The sequence below is a fragment of the Balaenoptera ricei genome, chromosome 11 (genome assembly GCF_028023285.1).
Source record: "Balaenoptera ricei isolate mBalRic1 chromosome 11, mBalRic1.hap2, whole genome shotgun sequence".
Taxonomy (NCBI): domain Eukaryota; kingdom Metazoa; phylum Chordata; class Mammalia; order Artiodactyla; family Balaenopteridae; genus Balaenoptera; species Balaenoptera ricei.
Genome location: NC_082649.1, coordinates 76263087 through 76290285, shown reverse-complemented (window position 1 = coordinate 76290285; position 27199 = coordinate 76263087). Strand labels below are relative to the sequence as shown.

The 27199-nt window shown below is 36.5% G+C and overlaps 1 protein-coding gene across 10 annotated transcripts in view; it reads left to right on the top strand.

Annotated features, from left to right (window-relative positions):
* Positions 1-27199, top strand: part of CFAP20DC (CFAP20 domain containing) — a 291020-nt gene that overhangs the window by 96309 nt on the left and 167512 nt on the right. For all 10 annotated transcript variants that reach the window (XM_059940068.1, XM_059940072.1, XM_059940067.1 and 7 more), the window contains exon 6: positions 24110-24266. In XM_059940068.1, coding sequence (XP_059796051.1) covers positions 24110-24266 — 157 coding nt within the window. The remainder of the gene's footprint in view (positions 1-24109; positions 24267-27199) is intronic.

Genomic DNA, 27199 nt, shown 5'->3' with positions numbered 1-27199 from the left:
TGTAAGGTAACATCAGAAGGTTATGGTCCAATGAGCTAAGACATATTTAAACAGACCTTTTCCATATCATGTGGTACATGCTGTAAGAGCAAGACCCACAGTGAACTGTGGCGCTCCAGGGGAGTGATCAGAGAAGGGCTTCTGAAGAAGGGGTTGCCTGAGCTGGGCCTTGAAAGATTAGAAGAAGAGAGAAGGCACTAACCAGTTCAAGTGGGGGTGGTATTCCTAGAACAGAAAGAGTAGCATTAAGAGTAGCTGCATGAGATGTGTAGGCACGTCCAATAATCCAGTGTTGCTGAAGAGAGACCAGAATAGTAGGGAAGTAGTAAGGCTGGAGAAGAAAACAGGGCAACCTCCTGGTAGGCCTTATATTTGTAGCCAGGGAGCCTGGACTTTTATCTCATAGGTGATAGGGAGCTTTTGAAGGGCTTGCAGCAGGGGGGCATGGTCAGATTTGCATTTTAGATAGAACATCGCTTTGGAGGATGGGTGGGAAAGATGAGACTGGAGGCCAGCAGGACCAGTTAGAAAGTCAGTGCAATTTTCACAAGAAGGTAAGAGGGGTTTTGTGTCATTTTGTCACTCTCGTATCCCCAGTGCCTAGAGCAGTACCTGGCTCCTCCTAGGCACTCAGTAATTATGTAAGTGGATGGATGAGTAGATGAATGATATAGGTGTAAGAGAGATGAGTCCTAAAGTTGGAAAATAGAAATCAGAGTGGAGATGAGGAAACAGAGTTGAAAAATAACTAAAAATTTTAACTGAAGATTAATTAGATGTCAGAAATGAAGAAGAAGGAAAAGTCAAGGATGACTCTCAGTTGACTTTCTACTTTGGATGACTGGTGACAGAATCAATACATAGAAATCCAGGAGAAAGAGCAAGTTTAGAAAGGGAAGATGGAAATGTTGATAAAATAGTCTGAGACATTCAGATTGAGAATTTGGGGGGTACATATATGTTAGAGTCCTAGAGAGAGGTATGAGCTGGATATTTGGGCTTCTTCAGCATACAGGTGGCACTTAAAGTCATGAGAATGATGAAATTGCCTGCCTGCAGAGAGAGTAAGAATGGCAACAACAACAACAAAAGAGGCTAGAGGAGGAAATGCAAGGGCCTACCCAAGAAAAAGGATGGGCAAAGGAAGAAGAATCCACGAAGGAGACAGGGCAACAATGAGAAAGTGATGTGAATCATGAAGCAAAGTAAAGTGTGGTGGAAACCAAGGAAGTTTTGGTAAGAGAAAATGTCAAGATGTGAAAGTATTTGGGATGTGGCAATCAGGAGGCCATTAGTAACTTCATTGACAAGTTTTGGTGTGTGAGGAAGGAGTCAGGACAGTGGGCCGTGCGAATGGAAGATGGAGACATGAAAGCATCCTGACCATTGCTTTCAGTAGGCTGATCCACTGGGCTTCATGTTCAAGTAGATATAAATAGAGGGGAGGAATCAAAGATAACTTTGAGGTTTTACGTCTGGAAAACCTGGAGATTGAGCCCAGTAACAGATAGGTGCTGGATTTTGGAATAAATTGATGGTTTCTGTTTGCAGTAGAATTATTTTAATTCATTATGTACTAAACACTCATAAATGCACAAAGATTAAATGCAAATACTTCAGTTATGAAAGTTAAATCATTTAAGACGTTAAGGAAGTGCATTAGTGCCTTACAAATGAAATTATATTCATCCTCTTATATTTAGGTATGATTTCCTTATTCATCTAAGATTGTTTAGAGTTCATTGTTAGGTGGTTTCCAAGAGTTAAACCATATATGAGACTAATACACTATTCTGTGTGTGGTTAATAAATCAGGTTTGTCATTACCTTGCTTTTGTGAGTTCAGTCACCCTTGTCAGTTAACTAACTCTGAAGTTTCTGGATATCATATTAAAATCTGAACTGACCATTCTGTACATGGCTATAATCTTCACACACACACACACACACACACACACACACACACACACACACAGTGTACCCTTCATCCAGTGGCATTTGTGGGAATACAATATTTGAAAAAAAAATATTGTCTGTTAAAAGTAAACCACACAAATATCTTGCTGGGATAGGAAGTAAACTTCATTGAACAATCTTTCATATTTAATAAATGAGTCTTTAAGAGGAATATGTGCTAGCAGTGCCAGGTGTCTAATGACATAAGAAATGTACTATTTAAACTAAAAAGAAAATAGCCGTAATAGGCCCTGTGGGGCAGTGTGTCTTAGCTCATCTATCTACCTCATCTTCTCATCCCCAGTGAGACAGCTCAATAGAAAATATAAAAGAAAGGAGATGCAGGCATGAAAATTACATGTAGTTGTTTTTAAAAAAAATCTTAATGTGAAAAAATCAAACTGGTGTCTATATCTTAGGTGACTTCAGCTCATGCTAAATTTTGAAAAACAAAATATCTAGAACTTGTCTTGAATCTAGAAAAATTGCTCACGTAATTCAAGGCAGTCCTAAGCAAAGACAAGATATTTGTTTCTATAGTGTTCCCATCCCAATGAAATCATCAAATCATAACTACTTATAGTATGTCCTAATTATTCTATATTTTGTGAAATATAAACATGTAAATAATACATAGGAGTTAAGAGCATGGCATCTGAGTTCTGACACTTACTAGTTATGTGACCCTGTGCAAGTTCCTGTGTTCATTTTCCTCATTTATAAAATGCAGATAATATGAGGTATGCATACTACTAAGGTTGTTGTGGGAATTTACATGAGTTAATAAACATAAGGCTTTTAGAACAATGCCTGGCATGGACCAAGCTTTAAATAAGGATTATATCTCCTATTTGCTCTTTAGGTGCTACTTCTTCCAGGACACCCTCCATGATTTCCCCTCTGCTGATTGATTAGACATTTTCGGTACAGCGCATCATTACCATTCACAAATTCATAATTCTTATAACACTTCTTCACCCTGCACTTTAATCATCTGTTTACTTACCTGTCTCCCCTTTTAGGCTGTAAGCATAACTCATTTGGTTTTTATCCCTAGTCCCTATGTACATGGCAAATAGTAAGTGCTCAATAAATGTTTGTTGAACAAATTGACAAGTCTTAATGTGCCTCCTGACTTGGGAGATAAAAGAATGAGTTTATCATGGACAAATTGTATAAGCTTTCTAAATGTGCCTGCCTATTCCATAAATGTCCAGGAGTACTCAAGCAAATATTAAGAAACTCGGTTCTAATACTTGCTCTCATTTCCCCTCACTTTCCTCCCAATCCAGGAGATGCTACAGCATCAGAGGGAGGGTCTTTCCTTTCCATTGCTAACATAGTCTATTCCAAATGAGCCCTTATTGAATTAAAGCTGAGTCTTGTTTAAGGGAAATTTCTAGAGAGAGCAGCAAAGTGACAGAGAGCCCTCCACCCATTTAAAATGCCATGCCTGGGGTCCTCCCTGGTGTTGGTGTGATGTTGGCCTCAGTTCTCTGCTTTTTGCCAAAGCACTCTTCACTTCGTTCTACTTTTTAAAAGCCATAGATATTTTGGTGATAAACCTCAAAATACAGTATTTTAAAAGCACTTCAGCTAACATTTGTAAATCAGGAGATTTCACATAAAATTTCTGACCGCTTTTTTAAAAAAATCAGAAGTTAACACTGAGTCTGCTTTCTTGCACAGCAAGCAGTCAGCTAGAACAGAGTGGCAACTGCACACTTTTAATGGAGCTTTAAGCTCTCCTGTGAAGTTCAGTCCTCTCCACTCATAAGGATGTGGGTGCAGTCAGACCCTTCCTGCTTCACTCATTTAAGTGACCTGCCATGGCCCTCTAGGCATATAGTTTGCAACCCCTGATTTAGAGGATAATTGCCAGATGATTCACTTTGCCTTGGTTCTTTAGCTAAAGCCTTCACATAACCAGAGGCAGCAAATAAAGTTAATATTTTTATAGCCACACCAACATGAATATTTATTTAGAGGCCACTTACTGTTCTAGTTACCATAGAATGTTCAACCTTACAAATAAAAAATTTTATTTTTCATGTTATTCTTAATTATGATGGATTCATTTTAACATATAAATTATAAAAATTTATACTTTTAATTTAGGTTTTCAATGACAAGAACAGTTTTAAAACTTAATAGCCATCATATTAAACAGTGGGGGTAGCCACTTAGTCAAGACTCACTGAAATCAATCTTACTACTTCTTTAATATAATTTCAGTTAGTTGGTGATGGTATCAGATGAACATCAATGTCTTGCCACCAGAGTATGTATTAATGTCCAGTGAATTTAATTCCATTTGAATAGGAAGTTCAGGTATGAGATATTGCTGAGAATGAATCTTTCATTGGAGATATAACAAAGTAGTATGATAAATTACAATGCCAAATTCTTTTAGTAACCTTTTCCACTTAAATACCCAGTGTTTGTCATTTAGATAGATAGAATTACTCTTTAGGAGTTGTACTTTCTTGAACCACAACTCTGATGGAATATGTTATAGATTTTATTACAAACTGAAAGTGTGGCATAGTGTTTTTAAAGTTTCCCCTCAAAGATCATTTTTCCCATAGAGCCAATGATTTGGAAATTTTTGGTTCTTAACAGTATTTAATTTCTTAAGTGCCATTGAATGAACAGAGAATGGAGGAGGCAGATTTTTTTAGATGTATATTTAAGACATAATTAGAGAATGTCTCTCAATGAAGTCATTCTAACCTAGAATCCACTGTAGTGTCTGTGGTACTTATTTGAGGGTTTGTACATGTTTTCATGTGCATATCATTTAATAATACTTGTTTTTCACTCTCTCTACTCACCTGTCTAATGTGGGTGTTGAAGAGATTTGGGAAAAGGAGCAGTTTCATGCTTTTCTCTGCTGACCCTGAATGGTTATGTGAAATAGGGACAACTACATAAAAATATTTGTTCTGGAAAATGAATGATTACCCAGCTTTAGGTCACCCTATTTTCAAATCACTTGAACAGGCAGAGTAGTGTTAGAGGTAAAATGTGGCCTTGAGAGCTAGATTGTAGGGGTTTGAAACCTAGCTGTCACTTCCTGTCTGTGGGCCCTTGGGCAAGTCAGTTATCTCTGTGTGCTTCAGTTTCCTCATTGGTTAGGTCTTGAGAATTATAGAACCTCCTTCATAGAGGAGTTGTTACTATTAAATGAGTTATTACTTAGAGTAGTGCCAAGCTTATAGTAAGTGCTTAGTTAGTGTTAGTTGATATTGTTATCATTTTACCATTTTCTCTTGACCTGAATCCATGTTTATTAATTTGTGAATATGTTATCATAATAAATGTCTGAACTTGCAGTTTATTTCAAATAACAAATACCTTTTGAGCCCCTGCTGTAGGCCAGGGTCTGTGCCAAAAGATGTGAATCCAAAGGTGAATGGTGCACAGTATTCATCCATGAGATTATAATAGGCAAAGGAGGCAAACATATAAACAAGTTAATGATGATGGGCAGTGGTTAACACCAAACTAGTCTTAGGAAACAAATGCTGCTAAAGGAAAATATCAGACTTTTCTAGCCAAGTTGGAGCTTGTTATAAGTGGAGATATTTGTGCTAAATTGTGAATACACACAAATAAAAGCATGGAAGTTCATGTCACGTTTGATTCCTTACCTGGGTTGTATAATGGGAATGTACAGAATCACAATGCTGGAAAAGAAGAGTAGATGAAACCATGAAGGGCCTTGAAAGCCATGATAAGAAATTTAAATTTTTAGTCCATTAGAGATTTCTTTTTAAATTTTAACGTGGAGAAGTTTCACAATATTATCTGTATTCTAGAAAATGAGTACAATGTCAGAATAAAAAGAGCTAGAGGCAGAGAGACCAATTAAAAGGCTGTGCAAAGTCCAGGTGAGTCATACTAGTGTAGCAACAAAGAAGTAGAAGAGGAGAACAGATATAAAAGATACTTCAAAAAAAAAAAAGATACTTCAGGATTTAAATCAGTGAAAAAAAGGGAGAAAATGGCACTGAATTAATCTAGGGCTGGAAATTGGCAAAGTAGATGTGCTACCAACAAGGGAAATATCCTGCAGGAGATTAAATGACTGCTTAGATTGCTGTTTCTGACCATGACAGAATATCTGGTATCAAACTGTCCTTCCTACTGTAAACAAATATAAAACTGGAAAAAATATTTGAAGTAAGACTTTTCAACCATTTGGATAGCAGGCAACATACTTTTAAAAGAGAGAAACAAATGAGATGAGTCCTATATTCCCAAGCTTTCTGAAGGCCCATTCTGGACTGCAGTGCAGAGATGGGGGCCCAGACAGAACATGGCATCTTGCTGAATAGAGACAGAGATCAGAGTTAAGGATGACTGAGACTGAGGTAGCCAGAATTTGTAGGTTAGTGTATCTGAGAGGAGCTTCAGAAATATGCATCAGGGTCTTCTTGAACCTTTGTGCATGCTTACAGTAGGACCCCATGAAGTAATCACAGACCAGCCCCTGGGGAAAGAACACCTACTAAGCAGCTGTGACACACAGGGCTAGGAGATATTCAAGTTCTGGCCAGAGTGAAGAGGTATCACTGAACACATACAGGAGAAACTCCAGAAAGACAATATTACTTAGAAATGGAGCTTATCTAGTCCTGGAGAAAAGGTCACCTTAGACCTGACCTAACAAATATAAAAACTCACAGCAAAAGATCAAGATGATCTGCAAATTAACTTCCACCTGGAACATGTTTGGGACTCTTTTAAGAAAAACAACAAAATCCAAAAGCCCAAAAACATAGTAGCCATAACATCCAGCATACAATTTTTTAAAAACGGATACTAGATAGGCGAACTGGGTAAACATGATCCATAACCAGGAGAAAAATCACAGAATGAAAATTCAAGGGCCTTAAAATAACTATTATAAATATATTAGAGGATTTAAAGGAAATTTTGAACATAATGAGGGAGCAAATTAAGAAACCCCAATGGAAAAAGGAAACTATGAAAAGAAATTTGGAAAAATACAATGTTGAAATGAAAGTTTCACTGGATAGACGTAACACTAAGTTAAACACTGGGGAATATCAGTAAAATTGAAGTCAAGAATATAGAAACTCTTCAAACTGAAGCACAGAGAGAGGGGAAAAGCCTGGGGGGAAAAAATGAACATAGTCTGAATGGCCTGTGAAACAGTATCTGTCAGTCTAATATATGTGTAATTGTAGTACTATAAGGAGAGCAAAAAGAGATTGAGCAGGAGAAACTTTATAGAAATCATGGTTGAAATTTTTCAAATTTTGAAAAATATACCCATAGATCCAGTAAGCGCAACAAACTATGAGCTGAGAAACACACAAAAGCCACACCAAAATCACACCATGGTATATCATAACTAAAAAAAAAAAATGAAAACAAAAACACAAAGAAACCACAAAGATCACACCATGGTATGTCATAATTAAATTGCTAAAAATCAATGATAAAATCTTAACAAGCAGCAAGAAGAGAAAAAATCAATTATACACAAGAGAACAATGATAAAATATATCACCAGCTTTCCATCAGAAGCAATGAAAGTAGGAAGACAATGAAATAGTGCTGGGGGAAAAAAATGTTTAAACCTGTCAACTTAGAATTCTTTATCTAGTGAAAATATTCTTCAAAAACTGGAGCAAAATAAGAACATTTTCAGACTAAAAAATTGAGAGAATTCGTTACCAGCAAACCTGGACTACAACAATATTAAAGGAAGTTATTCAGGCTGAAAAAAATGTGCCAGATAGAAATTTGGATCTAAATGAGAGAATGAAGAGGACAAGTAATGGTAAATTAATAAGTAAATCTTAAAGGTTCTTTATTCATATCATAAATTCTTTCAAAGTATTTGATTGTTGAAAGCAAAAATAACAATGTAGAAGTAAAATATGTGACAATAATAACACAGAGATGGTAGTATACTTTTATGAGGTTCTTATCCAGAAGATATTCTAATATTTATTCAGGGTTAAATTGTTAGAAGTTAAAGATTCATATTGCAAACTCTAGGACAACCATAGAAAAAAGTAAAAGAACAACTAATCGACAAATACAGCTAATCAACAAATTGCTAATCAACAAATTGAGGAAATTAATGGGGCACTAAAAATATATTCAATCCAAAATAGAGGAGAACTAAACAAAGAGCAGATGGGACAGATTGAAAACAAATAAATTGGTAGCCTTAAACTCAAACACATCAGAATAATTACATTAAATGGAAATGGACTAAACACTCCAACAGAAAGACAGAAATTGTTAGATTGAATAAAAAGTGAGACAACTATATTCTGTTTATAAGGAGTGCACATTAAATTTAAGGACACAGGTAGGTTAAAAAAATTTTAATAGAAAAGTCTTACTTGCAAACACAAATTATGAAAAAGCTAGAATGGCTCTATTAATATCAGTCAAAGTAGAATGCAGGACAAGGAATATTATGTAAAGAGGCATATTTCATAATGATAAGGGGGGTCAAACATGTAGAAGATATAACATCCTACATGTGTACATAGCTAGTAACAGTGCTTGAAAATGCATGAAGCAAAAACTAACAGAACTGAAGAGAGAAAGATAAATACACAATTATAGATGACGATTTCAGCACTCCCCTCTCAGAAATTGACAGAAAATCAGTAAACTGGAAAAATGCTATCAATCAACCTGACTTATTTGACATTTCTAGGATGTTTAATCTAACAATTGCAGAATAACACTATATTCAAGTATGCATTGAATATTCACCAAGGTATATGGTATATTAGGCTGTATTAATCTCAGCAAAGTTAAAAAGACTGAAATCATACAAAGTATATTCTGTGGCTAAATGGAATTAGATGGAAATTAGTAACAAAAATATAATTGAAAAATCCCCAAGTACTTGAAAATAAAGCAACATACTTCTAAATAACCTATAAGTAAAAGAGAACTAACAGGGAATATTAGCAAATATTTTAACTGATATTTTTACTAATTTTAACTGGTAATGAAAATAAAGCATACTAAAATTTGTGAGATGCATTAGAGGCATCTAAAGTATGCAGAAAGAAATAATCAAGAGAATAAGTCAATGAAATGGAAAATGGGCAATGGAGAAAAATCACTGAAACCAAGTTTGGATTTTGAAAATATTTAGTAAGTGATAAACCTAGACTAATCAAGAAAAAAAGAACACACACACATTGTCAATATCAAGAATGAATGTAAGGAAAAAGGAAAATAAGGGAATATTATGAAGAATTGTATACTAATAAATTTGACAACTTAGATTAAGTGGGAATATTCTTTTAAAGACGCATTACTAAAACTGATACTAAAAGAAATAGAAAATCTGAGTAGGCTTATATCTATTTTTAGAAAATGAATTTGTAATTTAAAACATTCCCACAAAAAAATACGGGTTCGGATGGCTTTATGGGTAAATCTAACCAAACATTTAAGGAAAGAATAATACTCTCTCTCAGATAATAAAGGAGAAGGAACATTTTTCAATTCACTTAATAAAATGTGGCCAGCATAATTCTGATACCAAAACCAGGAAATATATTAATTCCCAAAAGAGAACTATAAATCAATATCACTCAAGAACACAGACACATGGATCCTTAACATCATGACCAAGTGGTGTTTATTCCAAGAATTCAAGATTAGTCTTACACTTGAAAATTAGTCAGTGTAGTTTTTCACATTAACAGAATAAAGGGAAAAAATCATAAAGTCATCTCAATGTATGTAGAAAAATCATTTGATGAAAATTCATTAGCCATTAAGATGAAAACTCACATCAAACTAGTAATAGAAGGAAACTTGTTGAGCCTAATAAAAGACCTCTATAAAAAACCTACAACTAAATCATACTTAATGGTGAAATACTATCAATGCTTACCTCCTAAGATGGGGAACAAAGCAAAGATATCCACAATGAGTGCTTCGATTCAGCATTGCATTAGAGGTCACAGCAAGTGCAATAAGATAATAAAGAGAAATTTTAAAACATACAGATTGAAAAAGAAGAAATAAAAGTTTCTCTCTTTGCAGACAACATAATCATCTTGTAGAAAATTCTAGAGAGGACTGCTGCCATGTCCTGCCCGCTGTCTGCTGCACACGGTAGGGTGTTGCTCCGGGACCTTACTTCAGACGTGCAGAGACTCTCCCTGGAGTGCATGCAGTGTGCATGAACACTGGATTGGAATCAGTGAGCTGAAAGATACAGAGCAGCACACTTGGCTGGATGAATCCCTCTGGATTGTGGACGGAAAAGACCGTGAGCATTGTTCATTTTACAAGGGTCTTCGTGCTCTGGCCGGGTGTCAGGCTTGAGCCTCCAAGGTGGGAGAGCCGAGTCCAGGACATTGGACCACCAGAGACCTCCCGGCACCACATAATGTAAATCGGCAAGAGCTCTCCCAGAGATCTCTGTCTCAACACTAAGACCCAGCTCCACCCAACGGCCAGCAAGCTCCAGTGCTGGATGACCCATACCAGACAACTAGCAAGAGAGGAACAAAACCCCACCCATTAGCAGAGAGGCTGCCTAAAATCATAATATGTTCACAGAAACCGCAAAACACACCACCAGACGCGGCCCTGCCCAACAGAGAGACAAGATCCAGCCCCACCCACAAGAGCACAGGCGCCAGTCCCCTCCACCAGGAAGCCTAAAGAAGCCAGTGAACTAACCTCACCCACCGGGGGCAGACACCAAGAACAATGGGAACTACAAACCTGCAGCCTGTGGAAAGGAGACCGCGAACGCAGTAAGTTAAACAAAATCAGAAGACAGAGAAATTTGCAGCAGATGAAGGAGCAAGGTAAAAACCCACCATACCAAACAAATGAAGAGGAAATAGGCAGTCTGCCTGAAAAAGAATTCAGAATGATGATAGTAGAGATGATCCAAAATCTTGGAAATAGAATGGAGAAAATACAAGAAACGTTTAACAAGGACCTAGAAGAACTAAAGAGCAAACAAACAATGATGAACAGCACAATAAATGAAATTAAAAATTCTCTAGAAGGAATCAATAGCAGAATAACTGAGGCAGAACAACAGGTAAGTGACCTGGAAGATAAAATACTGGAAATAACTGCCGCAGACCACAATAAAGAAAAAAGAATGAAAAGAGACCTCTGGGACAACATTAAACGCACCAACATTGGAATTATAGGGGTCCCAGAAAAATAAGTGAAAAAGAAAGGGTCTGAGGAAATATTTGAAGAGATTATAGTTGAAAACTTCCCTAACATGGGAAAGGAAATAGTAAATCAAGTCCAGGAAGCGCAGAGAATCCCATACAGGATAAATCCAAGGAGAAACACGCCAAGACACATATTAATCAAACTATCAAAAAATAACTGCAAAGGAAAAATATTAAAAGCAGCAAACAACATACAAGGGAATCCCTATAAGGTTAACAGCTGATCGTTCAGCAGAAACTCTGGAAGCCAGAAGGGAGTGGCAGGACATATTTAAAGTGATGAAAGGGAAAAACCTACAACCAACATTACTCTACCCAGCAAGGATCTCATTCAGATTTGACAGAGAAATTAAAACCTTTACAGACAAGCATTAAGTTAAGAGAATTCAGCACCAACAAACCAGCTTTACAACAAATGCTAAAGGAACTTCTCTAGACAGGAAACACAAAAGAAGGAAAAGACCTACAATAACAAACCCAAAACAATTAAGAAAATGGGAATAGGAACATACATATCGATAATTACCTTAATTGTAAATGGACTAAATGCTCCAAACAAAAGACACAGACTGGCTGAATGGATACAAAAACAAGACCCATATATATGCTGTCTACAAGGGGCCCACTTCAGACCTAGGGTCACATATAGATTGAAAGTGGGGAATGGAAGAAGCTATTCCATTCAAATGGAAATCAAAAGAAAGCTGGAGTAGCAATTCTCATATCAGGCAAAATAGACTTTAAAATGAAGACTATTATAAGAGACAAAGAAGGACACTACATAATGATCAAGGGATCAATCCATGAAGAAGATATAACAATTGTAAATATTTATGCACCCAACATAGGAACACTTTAATACATAAGGCAAATGCTAACAGCCATAAAAGGGGAAATAGACAGTAACACAATCATAGTAGGGGACTTTAACACCCCATTTTCACCAATGGACAGATCATCCAAAATGAAAATAAATAAGGAAACACAAACTTTAAATGATACATTAAGCAGGATGGACTTAATTGATATTTATAGGACATTCCATCCAAAAACAACAGAATACACTTTCTTCTCAAGTGCTCATGGAACATCCTCCAGGATAGATCATATCTTGGGTCACAAATCAAGCCTTGGTAAATTTAAGAAAATTGAAATCGTATTAAGTATCTTTTCTGACCACAATGCTCCGAGACTAGATATCAATTACAGGGAAAAAACTGTAAAAAAATACAAACACATGGAAGCTAAACAATATGCTACTAAATAACCAAGAGATCACTGAAGAAATCAAAGAGGAAGTCAGAAAATACCTAGAAACAAATGATAATGAAAACACAACAACCCAAAACCTATGGGATGTAACAAAAGCAGTTCTAAGAGGCAAGTTTATAGCAATACAGTCCTACCTCAAGAAATAACAAAAAGTCAGATAAACAACCTAACCTTACACCTAAAGCAATGAGAGAAAGAAGAGCCAAAAAAACCGCAAAGTTAGCAGAAGGAAAGAAATCATAAAGATCAGATCGGAAATAAATGAAAAAGAAATGAAGGAAATGGTAGCAAAGATCAATAAAAGTAAAAGCTGGTTCTTTGAGAAGATAAACAAAATTGATAAACCATTAGCCAAACTCATCAAGAAAAAAAGGGAGAAGACTCAAATCAACAGAATCAGAAATGAAAAAGAAGAAATAACTAACACTGAAGAAATACAAAGGATCATGAGAGATTACTACAAGCAACTATATGCCAATAAAATGGACAACATGGAAGAAATGGACAAATTCTTAGAAAACCACAACCTTCCGAGAGTGAACCAAGAAGAAGTAGAAAGTATAAACAGACCAGTCACAAGCACTGAAATTGAAACTGTGACTAAGAATCTTCCAACAAACAAAAGCCCAGGACCAGATGGATTCACAGGTGAATTCTATCAAAATTTAGAGAAGAGCTAACATATTTCCTTCTCAAGCTCTTCCAAAATATAGCAGAGGGAGGAACACTCCCAACTTGTTCTACCAGGCCACCATCACCCTGATACCAAAACCACACAAAGATGTCCCCTCCAAAAAAAGAAAACTACAGGCCAATATCACGGATGAACATAGATGCAAAAATCCTCAACAAAATACTAACAAACAGAATCCGGCAGCACATTAAAAAGGACCATACACCATGATCAAGAGGGGTTTATCCCAGGAATGCAATCATTCTTCAGTATATGCAAATCAATCAATGTGATACATCATATTAATAAATTGAATGATAAAAACCATATGTTCATCTCAATAGATGCAGAAAAAGCTTTTGACAAAATTCAACACCCATTTATGATAAAAACTCTCCAGAAAGTAGGCATAGAGGGCACTTACCTCAACCTAATAAAGGCCATATATGACAAACCCACAGTCAACATCGTTCTCAATGGTGAAAAACTAAACCATTTCCTCTAAAATCAGGAACAAGACAAGGTTGCCCACTCTCACCACTATTATTCAACATAGTTTAGGAAGTTTTAGCCACAGCAATCAGAGAAGAAAAAGAAATAAAAGGAATCCAAATCAGAAAAGAAGTAAAACTGTCACTGTTTGCAGATGACACGATACTATACATAGAGAATCCTAAAGATGCTACCAGAAAACTACTAAAGCTAATCAATGAATTGGGTAATGTAGCAGGATACAAAATTAATGCACAGAAATCTCTTGAATTCTTATACACTAATGATGAAAAATCTGAAAGAGAAATTAAGGAAACACTCCCATTTACCATTGAAACAAAAAGAATAAAATACCTAGGAATAAACCTACCTAAGGAGACAAAAGACCTGTATGCAGAAAACTGTAAGACCCTGATGAAAGAAATTAAAGATGATACAAAGAGATAGAGATATACCATGTTCTTGGATTGGAAGATTCAACATTGTGAAAATGACTGTACTACCCAAAGCAATCTACAGATTCAATGCAATCCCTATCAAACTACCAATGGCATTTTTCACAGAACTAGAACAAAACATTGCACAATTTGTATGGAAACACAAAAGACCCCGAATAGCCAAAGCAATCTTGAGAAAGAAAAACGGAGCTGGAGGAATCAGGCTCCCTGACTTCAGACTATACTACAAAGCTACAGTAATCAAGACAGTATGCTACTGGCACAAAAACAGAAATATAGATCAATGGAACAAGATAGAAAGCCCAGAGATAAACCCATGCTCATATGGTCACCTTATCTTTGATAAAGGAGGCAAGAATATACAATGGAACAAAGACAGCCTCTTCAATAATTGGTCCTGGGAAAACTGGACAGCTACATGTAAAACAATGAAATTAGAGCACTTCCTAACACCATACACAAAAATAAACTCAAAATAGATTAAAGACCTAAATGTAAGGCCAGACACTATAAAACTCTTAGAGGAAAACATAGGCAGAACACTCGACATAAATCACAGCAAGATCCTTTTTGACCCCCTCCTAGAGCAATGAAAATAAAAATAAACAAATGGGACCTCATGAAACTTAAAAGCTTTTGTACAGCAAAGGAAACCATAAACATGATGAAAAGACAACCATCAGAATGGGAGAAAATATTTGCCAATGATGCAACTGACAAAGGATTAATCTCCAAATTATACAAGCAGCTCATGCAGCTCAATATCCAAAAAACAAACAACCCAATCCAAAAGTGGGCGGAACACCTAAATAGACAATTCTCCAAAGAAGACATACCGGTTGCCAACAAACACTTGAAAGGATGCTCAACATCACTAATCATTAGAGAAATGCAAATCAAAAGCACAATGAAGTATCACCTCACATCTGTCAGAATGGCCATCATCAAAAAATCTACAAACAATAAATGCTGGAGAAGGTGTGGAGAAAAGGGAACCCTCTTGCACTGTTGGTGGGAATGTAAATTGGTACAGCCACTATGGAGAACAGTATGGAGGTTCCTTAAAAAACTAAAAATAGAACTACCATCTGACCCAGCAATCCCACTACTGGGCATATACCCTGAGAAAACCATAATTCAAAAAGAGTCATGTACCACAATGTCATTGCAGCACCATTTACAATAGCCAGGATATGGAAGCAACCTAGGTATCCATCAACAGATGAATGGATAAAGAAGATGTGGTACATATATACAATGGAATATTACTCAGCCATAAAAAGAAACAAGATTGAGTTATTCGTAGTGAGGTGGATGGGCCTAGAGTCTCATACAGAGTGAAGTAAGTTAGAACGAGAAAAACAAATACCGTATCCTAACACCTATATATGGAATCTAAAAAAAAAAATGGTTCTGATGAACCTAGGGGTAGGACAGGAATAAAGACGCAGACGTAGAAAATGCACAGGGAGGGGAAGGGTAAGCTGAGGACACGGGGAGGGGAAGGGTAAGCTGGGACGAAGTGAGAGAGTAGCATTGACATATATATACTACCAAATATAAAATAGATAGCTAGTGGGAAGCAGCTGCATAACACAGGGATGTCAGCTTGGTGCTTTGTGACCACCTAGAGGGGTGGGAAAGGGAGAGTGTGAGGGAGGCACAAGAGGGAGGGGATATGGAGATATATGTATACATATAGCTGATTCACTTTGTTATACAGCAGAAATTAACACAACATTGTAAAGCAATTATACTCCAGTAAAGATGTTTTAATAAAAAAGAAAATTCTAGAGAACCGACAAAAACTAAAGAAAACCTAGTAACGTAATTGAGTTTAGCAAGGTCACAGAATACAATGGCAGTATACCAAAATCAATTGTTTCTGTATATTTCTATACAAATTTGTAGCAGTAAACAATTGAAAATTCTAAATCTTAAAAATATTTACAATACCATGAAAAATATTAAATATTCAGGAATAAATTTAAGAAAATATATGTTAGACCTTTACAGTGAAAGCTATAAAACATTGCTGAGAGAAATTGAAATGGGGGCATGTTGTTTATGGATCAGAAGACTGTATTTGTTAAACTGCCAATACTCTCTCAGTAAATCTGTTGGTTCAATCTAATCCCAATTAGAATCCCAACAGGCTTCTTTTTTTTTTTTTTTTAGAAATTAAGAAGATACTTCTGAAATTTATGTAGAAATTCAAAGGTCCTAGAATAGCCAGAACAGTTTTCAAAAAGTAGAATTTATACCTTATGATTTCAAAACTTGGTTTAAGCTTACAGTAATGAAGACATTATGTTCTTGGCATAGATACCAATAAAAAGTTCAGAAATACAACCACACATGTATAGTCAGTTGATTTTCAACCAAGGCATCAGAGCAATTTTTTGAGAACTGGAACTTCTGAGTATTCATATAGAAGAAAGAAAAATGAAGCTCAACCCATACTTCATACCATTCACAAAAATTAATTTGAGATGAATCATATACCTAAATGTAAATACTAAAACTAAAGAGCTACTTTAAGAGATTTCTTAGGACCCAGAAAGCATTAACCATAATAAAAAATTAATTGACAAAATGGGCTTCAATAAAATTTAAAACTGCTCTTCAAAAAGATATTATTAAGAAAATGAATAAGCAAGCCACAAACTGGGAGAAAATATTCTTAATACATATAACTGACAAAAGACTTGTATTCAGACTACATCCTACAACTCTATAATAAAAAGACATAACTTTTTAAGGCAAAAATAATTAAACAAAGATTATACATTTGGTTAAATAAGCATACGAAGAAGAGCTCTATACCATCAGTCAGGGAAATTCAGATTTAAAACACAGTTACCACCACTACTTCATCCACTAGAATGGCTAAGTTAAAAGAGACTGGAAATACTAAATGTTGTTGAGATGTAAAGCAATTTCATAAATTTCTAGTGTAAATGGAAAATGGTATAACCACTTTGGAAATACCTTTGGAAGTTTCTCATAAAGTTAAACATTTACCCTTTGACTCAACAGTTCCACTTCTTCGTGTCTATTCAAGGAAATGGAAATATGTGTACACAAATTTGAATTTCACAACAGTTTTATTTATGATAGCTGAAATCTTGAAATAATGCAAGTGTCCAACAACAGAAGACTGAACAAACAAATTGTGGTCTATTCATAGTGAGCTCCTACTCAGCAAAACAAGAATGAACTACCAGTACATGCAACAACACCGATGAACCTCAAATCTTAGCCTAACTCTAAGAAGCCATTTACTGTGATTTCATTTATATAAAGTAATAGAATAGACAAAATTAATCTAAAGTGAAAGAAGTTAGTACTTGCCCTTAAACTGTATGAATGCTGAGATTGATTGGAGAGCTGCACAAAAGATCGGTCTGGGGTGATCAAAATGTTCTATATCTTGATAGGGTATGGTATACAGATGTATGAAATGGTCAAAACTCATTGAACTGAACCCTCAAAGTCTATGAGTTTCACAGTATGAACGTCAAAAAGATCATATGGTTAACATACATTGAGCATTTACTATATGCTAGGCACTATTAGAAGTGCTTACATGTATTTAAACACTGAATCCTAACAACTCTATGAGAGATGTGTCATTATTATCACCATTTTACAAATAAGGAAAGAGAGGCACAGAGAGGGCTAAGTAACTGCAAAGATTATATAACTAGTGAGTGGTGGAACTGGAATCCAAATCCAGACAGTTTGCCTCCAGGGCCCAAACTCTTGCATCCCTCAGAGGAATATATTTAAAAGGTGTTGTCAGTAGAGGTTAACGGGAGGGAGTTGACAGAGAGATAAGGGAATAGAATATAATTCAAAATTTTTGAAGTATACCAGGGTAATTAAATTAAATCTCAAAATATGGCCATGTGAGTGGATTAAGGAGTGAAGAGGAGAGGAAAACTTTAAGAAAAGGTTAAGGGACCTTTAGGGTGTTGAACAGTATGTCAGAAGGTAAGATGAACCTGGTCCCAGCATTTTCCAGGAATGCGTGTACAGGATGGTGTGTGTGTACCTGAGGAGGTAGAAGGAGTGACTGGGGCATGAGGTGAAGCTGAAAGGGTGGAAGAGCCTGTCTCTGCAATGCCTCAGGCTTCAAAAAGATAGGGTTCCCAGTCAGAAGACCAAACTCTCTTCTAGTGCCACCCCGCCCCATGGCCTCAAAGTAGGGAGCTGTAGAAGCACTGGTGAACTGCATAAGTGAACTTCAACTCCAGGCTTGAAGGGGAAGTAATATCTCAGAGAAAAGCCAGGTTTCAGTTAAGGTGTGTAGGACCCTTAGAAGAATATAAAGAATATAGGTACTTTTCAGTAGTAAGGATTTCAAAAGGCACAGTGAAAGGGTGACTTGAGGATTAGCAAGAGAAAGATGGGACAGCTGTTTCAGGAAGAGATAGCTTGCTGGAGGATAGGAACTGGGAGGTAGAGATTGATTGCTGAACAGGTATAATGATGACACTTCTACAAGGAATTTGCCTTTCCTTGGTTCAGCCGTGAGTTACTACCGTGGCAGCCCCGACCTCCAGTCATCAACTCCCCTCTCTCCATGTAAGGACTTGTGGTGATTTGCTTTCCCTGGGGAAATTGCTTTTAATACACTAGTAATATGTAATTACTTCCCCTGACCACGTGGAAATTACTATTGCAATCTCTGCTTACACCACTTAATAATCACAATATGATGGTGAAAAAGATAGATAAAGTCATTGTAATCAGATTTTCTCTTGAGAAATTAAAGCTAAAGTGAAAAACTATTTTGAAAGGCTCAAGAATAAAAGTCTTAAAACCTTGTTTTTTGTTATTTCAGGAGCATGAAAACAGAATGAGGTTCTAAAATTCTGGAAAAGATCACTTTATGATTGCTAGGTTATGAAATTGTAATTTTTTGTTTGTCGTTCCTTTTTAGCAAGGCAATGCTGGCTAGAGCTGTGTACTGTTAGCAACTCAGGCTCTTTACACACATGCAACATGAATCCATTATCTTCAGATCTTTCCTACGATATTGGCAGAGAATAGGGGCACAGGAAATGAAAAGAGTTCTGGGACAACCAAGAGCTTGTTATTGCAAGCTCTTGAATGTGTCTGTGTGCGCGGGTGTGTGTGTGTGCCTGTGCGTGCATGTGTTTCACCAGTGCAATGAAGCCATATGGCCAAAACATTTCAGTAAAAACTAGAAACTGATGCTTTGAATAATGCTTTCACCCTTTGGCAGTCAGTTGTTTCACGTAAAATTCCATGCTGGAACTAGATACCATAAACTCTCTTATCAATCCAAGAAACAAACTAAACAGAACTTGTCTCTTCTTTATCAAGATTGCTGTCTTTCCTGTGCTTATTTCTTAAGGACCCATAATTATAAATATTTTAGATCAAGAGCTCTTCCCTGATGGCCTAGAGTTGCACATAGGAATAAAGTGATTAGTGATCAAGAAAAATGCAAAAAAGGGATTTTAAGAGTGAATGATATCCCCAAGGATAATGAAAATATTTTATAAAGATCAGCTGTAATTCAGATAACCCACCTGTTAATAGTAGAGAGTTCATACTCTTTTCTAAAACTTCAGAAAATTATCACAGAATTTATATGAATAATGAGTTATTTGTGGAAGCTTATGAAAATTGTAACCTTTATAAATATCAGCTAAACCAAAAAAAAATTTCTATCCACTAAACTAAAAAAAATTTTCTATTTCCTCTAACCAAGGAAGATTTGTGAAAGATATTCCCATCTTTTCCAGGAATTACTCCCATCTGTACTTCTAAGAGATGGATTCACTAAATAACTTACCAGTTCTCACACATTTATGGTGTTTGTCGAATGATGATATAATGAAAGATTGAAAGTATTTGTGTAGGCATGTATGTATATGCATGTCTTCGTATATTCATACACACACATGCATACCATTATTTGTTAAGTACTTTCCGTGAAGCATGAGTCCAGGCAGAGGGAATAAAAGCAGTTTGACTGGGATATATAAGAAGTGTGTAAATCACACCTACAACACAAGCAACAAAATCAAAAGTAAACAACAACTGGGATTACATCAAACTAAAAAGCTTCTGCACAGCAAAAGAAACCATTAACAAAGTGAAAAGACAACCTATGAAATGGAAAAAATATTTGCAAGCCATATATCTGATAAGGAGTTAATATCAAAAATTATACAAAGAACTCATACAACTCAATAGCAACAAAACAATCCAATTAAAATGGACAAAGGACCTGAATAGACATTCTTCCAAAGAAGATATACAAAAAGCCAACAGGTATATGAAAAAATGCTCAACATCGCTAGTCATTAAGTAATTGCAAACTAAAACCACAGTGAGATGTAACTCATACCTGTTAGAATGGATATCATCAAAAAGACAAGAGACAAATGTGTATGATTGCAGAGGAAAGGGAACCTTTGTGCTTTGTTGGTGGGATTGTAAATTGGTATAGCCACTATGGAAAACAGTGTGGAGGTTCCTCAAAAACTTAAAAATAGAACTACCAAATGATCCAGCAATTCCACTTATGGGAACATCGTCAAAGGAAACAAAAGCACTAACTCAAAAAGATATCTGCACCCCCATATTCATTGTAGCATTATCTACAAGAGCCAAGACATGGAAACAACCTAAGTGTCCATCTATAGATGAATAAGGAAGTTGTGGCATATATGTACAATGGAATATTTTTCAGCCATAAAAAAGTGAGAAAATCCTACCATTTGCAACAACATGGATAGACCTTGATGGCATTTTATGCTAAGTGAAGTAAGTCAGATAGAGAAGGATAAGTACAGTATGATCTCACTTATATGTGGACTCTAATGAAAACAAAGCAAAACAAAAACCACCAGACTCATGGAAAAAGAGATCAGATTTGTGGTTACTAGATGTAGTGGGGGGTGGGGGTGAGGGCAGAGCAGGAATTGAAGGAAAGTAATCAAAAGGTACAAACTTCTAGTTATAAGATAAATAAACACTAGGGATGTAACGTACAGCATGGTGACTATAGTTAACACTGCTGATGAGCTATATAGGAAAGTTGTTAAGAGAGTAGATCCTGAGAGTTCTCATCACAAGGAGAAATCTTTTTTTTTTCTTTCTATTGTATGTGTATGAGATGATGGATGTTAACTAAATCTATTGTGGTAATCATTTCACAATACATGTAAATCAAATCATCATGTTGTACACCTTAAACTTATATAGTGATGTCAATTATTTCTCAATAAAACTGTGGAAAAAAAGAGAAAAAATGGGTGTAGTAGGTAAGGGCCTGGTTTCCTGGACTTGCACTGTTTAAAGGAGGTCGACACCAGTTCCCAAGCAGATCTGGCAGATTCTGATTGGGTCTTCAGGTGCAGCCAGCTGGAGGGTTCATCTAAGCAGAGAATAAAGGGGGAGGGTCCTGAGAAAAAATGCCCAGCACATTCCCATACCTCCCTGGGCCTGGAAGCCCTTATTAGTTGTTCAAAACGAAACTCAGATGTCACCTCCAAGCGTTTCCTAGACGTAGGAAGACTCAAAATATTTATTTCAAAAAAAAAAGATAATTTAAAAAGCAGTTATTAACTCTAGAAATCTAAAGAAGTTGCATAAGGAAAGGAAAGGTAATCATAGAGCATCACTTGGCTCAGTTGTGTACAATATTTACATAGTCACAATAAGGTAAACACAGAATATGAATTTTAAAGAAAAGAGAGAAAGAGAAAGAATGAGAGATAATTATCTAGGGAGGATGGAGTCAGAAAAGTTAGCTGTATAAGTAAGCTAAAAATCTTATCTACCATAATAGGAAGTCAGCAGATAATGTCTAAAATTGATGAATCAAGAGGTATTATTTTAAAATACAGGGAGAGGCTTCCCTGGTGGCGCAGTGGTTGAGAATCTGCCTGCCAATGCAGGGGACACGGGTTCGAGCCCTGGTCTGGGAAGATCCCACATGCCACGGAGCAATTAGGCCCGTGAGCCACAACTACTGAGCCTGCGCGTCTGGAGCCTGTGCTCCACAACAAAAGAGGCCGCGGTATTGAGAGGCCCGCGCACCGCGATGAAGAGTGGCCCCCACTCGCCGCAACTAGAGAAAGCCCTCGCACAGAAACGAAGACCCAACACAGCCAAAAATAAATAAATTAATTAATAAAATAAAATACAGAGAGAAAAAAGGGTTAAGAGTTGACAGTATGATTGCATGAGTGGAAAAGTGACAAAGGGCTACATTTTGTATAAAACTTGTTAAGCCCGTGTCTAACACCTGATAAGCACTTAGCACCTATGGGGAAGAATGGATGAATGCGATTCCTGATAGGACAAACCAGCTGAAAGATTGGAATTGGGGCATAATGTTAAGTTTTTAAGGAATGGAACCCAAATTTGTAACAACAATAATAATGCTAGTATAATAACGTTAATAATTAGTGTTGGATAGCTGGAAACCCCAGTACCTCCATATAACCTGGATTTTACCAAGCCATGGTGTTTTACCATATGGCATGCATACTGGATTTGTCCCTTACATTTCACTTCCTATGCTAGCCTTCAAACCAGACCCTCCTCACTTCATGCTTAAATGACTGATGGAGGCTAATTGGTGCTTCTGTGCCTCAGTCTGTCTCTACTCTGCCTCAGCCTTCTTCCCAGTACCACTCTACCACCCCAAACGTTCCTGCATCAGGGTTAGTCCAGACTTCCAATACTCTACTTTTCTCACATTCGGCTTCAAGAACCACAGTGACACTTGACCCTCTGGGATCCAAGTTTCTCTTCTTGATCTTCCAGCTCCTCCAGAACCTGGCCTCACTGCCCTATCCCACATTACTTCCCACACTTCCCCAGAGCACCCCATCCCGCTGGTCAAGCCAACCTTATTGTTACATCACACTCAATCCTACCTCCTACCTTTTATTACACCTGACTCCTTTTTCCCCGAAAGACCAGAGCATTCTCATCACCTGGGAATAAAATGTTACTGTTGAGACATCTACAAAGAAAATAATTTTACATATTTAATCAATAATTTACTGCAATCTCTTTTACTTTTCTACTATGGAAACAAGCTCAGGTTCTCCTCCATATTAAAATCAATACTTCTAAATGGAATTTGACTTTTAAAATGACATTATTATTTCCTTTATCAATTAATGTATCTTTTAATTTTGATAAATTAATAAAACAGACCTTATATAAACTGTGCTTCTAAGCAAATAATGGAGGAGCCTAATATTTTAATCAAAGCACAGACAATTTTAAATACTGCTTTTCTTTTAACTGCAAAAATTCTTTTTTCTGCTTTTGCCCTGCCATCTTATATATGTCATAATTTTTTACTAAACAATTATTTGCTCCTTTTCTTTAACTCAGTAAGACCATTTAGAGAATTTATTTGATGAAGTATTGAGGGGTCTAATTGTTTAATGGGCAGAAATTAGTCCCTGCAAGACTACTTTAAAAACTGGCAAATACCTGGCATAATTACAAATTCTTTAGAAGAATCTATTTCTGTACAATAGGTTAATTGGTTATAAATAAACAGCAATGGCTGCAGTTTAGACCCAGCTTCTAATTTCAGTTTCATCCGTGCTTTTTTTTTTAACAAATATAAGTGGCTAATTGTGATCAAATTAGTCCTCTTGAAGGAACAATTGGCTACTTATCCTTGATTTTCAAGATTTAAGTGGTCTAATGCACCTACAATTAGCTTCCGACTAGCATACTGCCTACTGATCTAGAGTTACTTCCCTAAGTTGTCAAAGCCTTGTCTCACCATGGAAACTCTTTAGCCAGATGACCGGTGTACAGTTTAGATCATGATGATTTCTTTGGAAGAATCAAGACAATTTTTAAGAAAATCGAAGCCAAAACAGATAGATTTGCCTAAAGGGGAAAATTGCTTTGGGGCTGGTTGATCCAGACGATTGCCTCAATTCTGGACTTTGCATTTCATTTATGTGATTTTACATAGTACTTACTCCTCTTTCCCTTTTTAATTTTAGTGGTGCAATCTATGCATTGACTTGGTGGCATTTACCAGTGAAATATTCAAAGGAGCAGTTTTCCAGTCACTGGATGGAATTATTGTCTCAGCTAACTGTAAGCTACGGAAGATCTTCACTTTAAAATGCAAGCCTCAAGACACTGCTGATAAAGATGGTATGTTCAAGCTGCTATTAAGATTTTTTAGTTCTTCAATTTTTAAAAAATTAGACATGCCTTTGGACAGTAAGAGTACATGGTAGTGGTTTTTGAAAATTTATCTTACTCTATTTAATTGTGGAAAGAACACTTAACATGAGATCTATTTCAACAAATTTTAAAGTATACGATATTTTATTGTTGACTGTAGGTACAATGTTGTACAGCAGATCTCTAGAGCTTATTCATCTTGACTGAAATTATATTAATATATTAATTTTCTAATGATCATGTTAAAATAGAAAGATGGTTGAGTTATTCCTCATATTATTTCTAAAGAGACTAGAAATAATACATTAATTACTCATTAAATAATTAATAAATATACTCTGCAGGAAACTGAGCCATCTAGAATTCATAAAGCAGCACAAACTCTCCTGCTAAGATAATCTTAAACAACTGAAAGTATTGAGAGACTACTGATGCTTCTTTTTGAGTTTCGTCTGGGATTATTTTTAACAAAATCAATTCTTCTAGAAGCCCAGGAAACAGGACTGCACATAAGATGGCAAAGGTGATTTCTTAGAAGTTTGCATGTAGACTTTAGATTTGTGCTCCATCTGGATGAGTGCCTATGAAATCCTTCTGTGTTTCATTCTGTGGAACAGGACACTGTAAATTTCATTTGATAATAAAACACAGCAATGCATTTACAGTTCCCCAAAGAGATCATAAACCAGGAAGTATGGCCACTCATATACCACTTAAACGCTATACAAGAAAGTGAAAGATTTCATTTAAAAAAAAATGGCACCCAGCTAATAAGAAACCTCAAAATTTATAGAAATATAGGTAAATTCTACATCAGATCATAAGAGGTAAATCATAACCTAATTAATACTTTTAATAAATGTAAGGAAAAAAGTGAATCAAAAATTGGCAGATTAAATACATGTTTTTATCTCTGATTTTTCCTTAAGCTGCAATAAAATTATAACATAGGAATAAAAATGGTATAAATCCACCAAAATGAAGAGGAGATAACAACATAAAAATGTTCATAAATTCTGTAAGATTGAGGAGTGACAACTGACTTAAAAGAGCAGAGAAAGCTGAAACTTTTAGGTTTACAGAGAGATTTACCAGTAAGATTCATAACATAGAACCTCAGGTGGGATAAAGAATTGGCTGTCCTAGGAGAGGGTTCAATATGATGGCATAGGAAGATACTGAACTCAGCTCCTCCCACAGACACAACAAATCTACAACTACGTATGGAATAATTGTCTCAGAAAGGACCTGAAAACTGGATGAATAGAGTCTTCCACAACAAAGGGTTAAAGGACAGCATCAAGACAGGTAGGAGAGGCAGAGATAAGTCTGCGCAAGGGAAAAAAACCACACCCCAGCCACAGCAATCCACAAATGGGAGCGATCACAAGGGTATGGATCTTTTCCCTGAGGAGAAGGATATTTGAGCTCCACATCAGGCACCCCAACTGCTAGGTCCTACACAAGAGAGACAAGACTCCAAAACACCTGGCTTTGAAAACCAATGGGGAATATGTCCAGGAAAACTATAGAACTGCAGGGATCAGAAACCCACTCTTAAAGGGCTCACATGCAGACCCACCAGACCCAAAAACCAGTTGACCCACAGGACACAAACACCAGTTGAAAAGCACATGGATCATAGGTGAAGGGGTCCTACTTACTAATCTCGAAGCATCTGCTGGAGAGGCAGGAACCAGTTGGGACACTGTCCCAGGACTGAAACACTGGCAGTAGAGCTTTTTGCAGTCTTGGGCTAGTTTGTAATGTCAGTGCTGGCAAGCACCATTTTGGAATTCTCCCTCTAACCTATTATGCCAGTGGGCCCACCCTGCTGGGAACCCCACCCTTAGGGCTGTGCCTTGGCTGGGCACTGCAGCCAGTCTGGGGACCAGCCCCACCCACCAGTGTACCACCGCAACTCCAAAACTAGAAGGCACACACAGCCCACATAGGGAGGCAGCCATTGAATGCTTGGCTCTGGTGGCCAAGCAGGATTGTGCTTCTGAACCCCACAGGACATGTCCTAAATAAGACCACTCCTTCAAGACTGGGAGAGATAGCTGATTCACCTGATACGTAGAAACAAACAGAGAATAAAGCAAAATAAGGAGACAGAGAAATATGTTCCAATTGAAAGAATAAGATAAAACCTCAGAAAAAGAAATAAATGAAACAGAGATAAGAAGTCTCCTGACAAAGAGTTCAACGATGATCATAAAGTTGCTTATCAAACTTGGAAGAAGAATGAATCAACACTGAGAACTTCAACAGAGAGAAAGTATAAGAAAGTACCAAAGAGAATTAGTAACTGAACTGAAAATTACACTAGAGGGGTTCAACAGCAGACTGGATGAGATAGCAGAATGAATCAGTAAGCTTAAGACAAAGCAATGAAAATCACTCAGACAGACCAGCAAAATGAGAAGAGAATTTTAAAAGTGAAGATACCTTAAGGGACCTTTGGAACAACTTCAAGAGAAATAACATTCGCATTATAGGGATCCCAGAAGGAGAAGAGAGAGAGAAAGAGCCAAAACAATTATTTGAAGAAATAGTGGCTGAAAACTTCCCTAATATGGGGAAGGAAATAGACATCCAGGTCCAGGAAGCATAGAGTTCCAAATAAGATGAACCCAAAGAGACACACACACCAAGACACATTATAATTAAAATGGTAAAAGTTAAGGATAAAGAGAGAGTCCTAAAACCAGCAAGAGAAAAACAACTCGTTACATACTAAAGCCCACAAGGCTATTAGGAGATTTTTTAGCATAAACTGTACAGGCCAGAAGAGAGTGGCTTGACATATTCAAAGTGCTAAAAGGAAAAAAAGTCCAACCGAGAATTCTGAACAAGGTTATCATTCAGAATTGAAGGAGAGAGTAAGAGTTTCCAAG